Raw genomic sequence first — 4636 nt, forward strand, 5'->3', positions numbered from 1 at the left:
GTGGTGACAAGGGACGGGCTCGGTGCCACGAGGCTCTGTCCCAAACCTCCCGCAGCCAAAGGGATGTGTCCCAGCTGGTCTCTGATGCCCTTTCCCTGGAAAACCCTCCTGGCTGTCAGTGGAGGTTCTGCCCTGCCGTGGGACAGCCCACAGCATCCAGACCCAGCCAGGGAGCTGCTCCAGCCGTAATTAAAGGTTTTTAATCACCAGGCAGGTGATGGATGAGCATCAAGCCATAGTTACATCCCAAGCTGGGGGCTGGGGGATGCAGGGTGTGTGTTGGAGCTGGGTGGGGGCTCTCAGAGGACCACAAGGCTGGAGCTGGGGGGATACAAAATGAGGGAGAGGTGCCAGACCCCCTCACAAAACAGTCTGTGCCTCAGAGACAGTTCACACCTTTATTGCTTTGGCTGGAGGGTTTTTCCTCACTCCTCTCCCTGCCATCCCTCCTTCTTCCCTGGGACACAGTGCCCTCAAGCCAGGATGGATTGTCCTTGTGTTTCAGAATAGAGGGACACGGTGGCATCCCAAGAGCATCCAGACACCCTGCAACCACCCCATCCCCTCCATGTCCTCCCTCTGAGTGTTCAGGTGAGGAAGAAGGTGTTTGGGTTAAAACCTGACCCACTCCCATCCCCAACCCCGGGCACAGCCCCACATCCATGGGATGACATTCCTCCTGCCCCAAATCATCCAAGTCCAGGTTTCCCACAGGGAAGGGCACGCTGCCAGGTCATACCAGTCCCCCTATCCAGGGATGAGTCTGTTCCCAGTGGGATCCCAGCTCAACCCGAGCAAAGGGAAGGGATTTACAGGGAGGAACCATTGAATTCACTGGGACCTTCTCGAGCAAAACAGACTTTGCTGGAGCCTGGCTGCCTGGGATGTTTGAGGGAGCCCAGTGCAAGGAATCAGGGAGCCAGGGTGTAGGGACTGGTGCCACCCTGTCACCCTCCTCTCCACGTGTGATGGCACCACAGCATCTCATCTCGCACCACGTTCCCTCCAGCCCCATCAACGGCACCGTCAGCAGAACTGCGGGAGAGGCAGAGCACAGGGCAGGTGGTGAGCCCTCACCCAGCCCCGCCACCAACATTTTGGGGGGCTAGGGAAGGGCTGGTGAGCCACCCCCCCCCCCGAGCTGGGCACAGACCTTCCAGCGGTTCCCACACTCGTTGCACAGCACGAATGTCGTCATGGGCTCGTCGGCGCTGCGTGTCTGCACCTGGGATGGAGCAGGGGTGGGGTCAGCAGAGACCCCTCTGGTGGGGATCGGGCCAGGAGAGACCCCCTGGGGTGCCCCAGGGCTGACCTGGTTGTAGGTGCAGTTCTTCTTCTTGCACTTGCCGCACTGGAAGAGGTCGGTGACGGTGCCGCCCGTCTTGGCCATCTGGTGCTCCCGGATGGCCTCCTGGGTCATGGCATTCCGCAGCTGCTTCAGCTCATCGCTGGCCATCTCCTGCCACCAGCGTCGGCCCCGTGGTCAGTGTGGCCACAGCTCTGCTCACAGACACCTGCCGTGGTCCAGCACCCTCCCCGTCCTCTCCCGGACCAGGACTGATCCTGCTCTCTGCGCTCGCGGGAGGGATCAGACCCACCCAGACGGAGAAATCACCCCATCCTCAACCCCAAACTGCTGCCCCCAGGGATCTGCCTCCCTGCAGGGCAAACTGGGCTTCCCAGGAGCCTGATTTGTGGACTCCAGTTGAGGAGGAGGAATGGGGACCCTGCAGGCTAACCCCTGCCCGTGTGACATCCCACAGCCAGCTCTGTGATGGGCTGGGGGAGCTGCAGGGCTCTGAGGGGCAGTGCCTCCACTTTCTCCCTGTGCCTGTTGCTCCCCTTGGCCCAGCCAACACCGGGATGGGACGGGGAGGTGTTGGGATAAGCCCAGTGTGGGCACCACCAAGCCAAGTCCCTCTGCTGTGGAGGAAGGATGGATGTGACCCATGAACCAGCCCCGTGCCCCCCGCCCTGTGCCCACCTCGGCGGTCATGCGGGCGATGAGGGAGGGCTCGATGGCCCCACACAGCACGTTCCTCCTCAGCCCGGGGTTCTTGGGGTCCTTCAGGTTGCTGATCCTGCTCCGCACCCGGTTGCGATACTTCATGTCCGTGCTCTTCAGCTCCTGGAAGATATGTGGGGCCTGTCAAGGAATCAAGGGGGCTGCTGGCTGTCACCAGGGTCGGTGCCCATGTGGAGGTGGTCGACTTCAATGAGAATTTGCTCCCTGAGTGTCCCCATCCTTGAGTTTAGGAGGGTGAAGCAGAGCTTTGGGAGGAAAACAGCTTTGCATTGCCTTGGAAAGTCTGGCATCCAGGCGAGGCTGTGGGGCTCAGGGACTGCCAGCACAGCTCACTGTGCTGTGACAAGTTCGTGTTGCAGAGGACTCAGCCTGTTCCCTCCTCCCCGGATGGCCAAAAGTCACCCACTGCCTGTACAGATGTGGGCAGGTGGGCTGAGCCAGCAGCTTCCGGCACAGAGTCTGGGATGCACCAAAAATCAAACTGTACCCAGGAGGGGAAACCACCTTGGGGCTGATTTCGGTCTTGGGGGTCTGCCAAGAGACACTCAGGTCTTGAACTGGGCATGGGTGGAGGTGGCCCCATCCCTGCCAGCCTGGGCACATGGGCACCCACAGCAGGCTCAAGGAAAAGGCCTTGGTTGAGTTTGGGTTTCTTTCCCCAGGGATGAAGGCAGGTCCCTGAGCAGAGCAGTTTGATGGGGGACACACAGACCCCCCCCCCGGACTAAGGCATGTGCTCAGGGGATGCTCTGCTCAGCATCAACATCAGCATCAACATCAGCCTCGGCATCCTCTAACCGTGGTCTGGGCTCCCTCTGCAGGCAACGAGCACAGCAGAGCCTGTCACACTCTGTCCTTGTCCCTGCCACCCTCTGCCCTGTCCCCATAACCACTCTCCAGCCCATGTGTGCCCCCCCCAGCAGACAGTGCCCCGGGACCCCCACCCTCCCCAAAGGATATGGTCTTCAATCTCCGATGCCATCTTCTCACAGTTGACACCGAACTCCTTGTAGTCATCTAAAGGACAGAGGGGTCAAGGGGTGACTTCCAGGTGTGAAACCATTCAAGCCTCACTGTACCCCCCAAAAAAACCTCACGTCTCCCCCTTTACTTGTCCCACCCCATCTCCAAAATACCCATTTTTATCTACCTTGAACTTTACAAAGACCCATCCCCATCATCCCTACCAATCTCCTTTTCTTTCATTTTAGGGCTGAAGGCTCCCTTTAGGGCTGTCCCACAGGAGAAACAGCCTGGGCTGGGGTGCAGCCCCCCCAGCCCCGCTCACCATCCATACGGAGCGCGGCCGTCAGCATCTCGATGCACTTGTCCCGCACGGAATCCCCTGTGAGGTAACAGGGGGCCAGGAAACAGGGGCTGGGAGAGAAGGAGGGGCTGGTGGGGGTCCGTGGTGTCTCTGGTTTGCCCTTGCTGCTGTTGGCTCTGTGGGGCACACCAGGGGGACAAGCAGGGGGTGAGGTCCTGGCACAGCCGCAGGGACCTGTCGGGGCCCCACAGCAGCAGGATGGGTCTCTCCTACCTTTCCTCCTTGCTGTCACTGGAGTTTCTCCGGGACCCTGTGGCAGCTGGAGAGGAGCTGGAGCCCACAGAGGCTCTCCTGGGGGAGAGGGGACAGTGGGATGACACCAGACATGGGTGGGCAGGACAGGGGGCAGGGAATGGTGGCAGGACTTTGGGCACCAGCACATCAATGTGAGCGCTCAGAAGCCAACAGGAATCTCCCCAGGGGAGGATTTGCTCCTCCCAAGCAATGTCCCAGGGCCCATGGCAGGATCAGGGCTCCCAGCCATCTCTGCCCACCCAGGATGGGGCTCCCATGGTCAAGGCATCCCCAAAAGGGACCCCCAAAGCATCCCCAAGCTGCCCTGGGCATCCCCTCCTTACCTCTCTCCCGAGAGCCTCTTCTGGGGGGAGGAAGAGGAGGAGGTGGCTGAGGTGGTGGAGGACCTGGAGTCAGCAGAGTCCCTCCTGGCAGGACAAGCCCCAGGTCAGAGGACAATGATAGGGACTAGGCAGTGGGTCCAGACCCCCAACTACAGCCCAGCGAGGGGGTGGGGTCCAACCTCCCCCATCCCCGCCCAGCCCAGCACCCACCTCTCTTTCTTGCCATCCAGAGGTGACTTCTTGGAGGATGCAGTGGGGCTCCGGCTGTCACTGGACTCTCTTCACCATGGAAGCCCAAAGGAAGGGAGAGATGCTCTCAGCAAGCCCAGCCCCAGCATCTCCCAGCGTCCTGTGAGCCAGATCCTGCCCCTCTGCACAGCCCATCCCTAGCTGGGTCAGCCCTGAGCCCCACAACCCCCAGGCTGCCAGGAAAGCCTCCCCTGGGCTGGCAGTGCCCAGCAGAGCCCAGTGTGAGCTCAGGGCATCCTTCAGCAGGTACCTCTCTGGGTTGGAGTCGGCAGAGTGGCCCTGGGTGGTGGCAGCATGAGAGCTGGATTTGCTGGGCTTCCTAGGGACAGAGAGAGCGGGACAGGGTCAGATGAGCACCATCCAAACAGCCCTCATCCAAGGAATAATTAGCTCTAGAGAAAGGAAAATAAAAAAATTCCCAGTTATCCATTCTCCAAAAGCCACCCCGGTGCTGCT

The 4636-nt window shown here is 60.5% G+C and overlaps 1 protein-coding gene across 1 annotated transcript; it reads right to left on the bottom strand.

Annotated features, from left to right (window-relative positions):
* Nucleotides 1-379: 379 nt before the first annotated feature.
* LOC113980983 (transcription elongation factor A protein 3-like) lies at nt 380-4519 on the bottom strand (the record flags this gene model as incomplete). The annotated part of the gene is made up of 10 exons (XM_027708223.1): nt 380-1035; nt 1154-1225; nt 1313-1459; nt 1985-2139; nt 2987-3043; nt 3315-3469; nt 3567-3644; nt 3932-4015; nt 4142-4210; nt 4431-4519. Coding segments are annotated over 10 exons (915 nt in total), but the record flags the coding sequence as incomplete, so codon positions are not given.
* Between the last annotated feature and the right edge of the window lie 117 nt (nt 4520-4636).

This window comes from Neopelma chrysocephalum, unplaced genomic scaffold, assembly GCF_003984885.1.
Source record: "Neopelma chrysocephalum unplaced genomic scaffold, ASM398488v2 Primary Assembly neopelma1_95776, whole genome shotgun sequence".
In the NCBI taxonomy this organism is placed as follows: domain Eukaryota; kingdom Metazoa; phylum Chordata; class Aves; order Passeriformes; family Pipridae; genus Neopelma; species Neopelma chrysocephalum.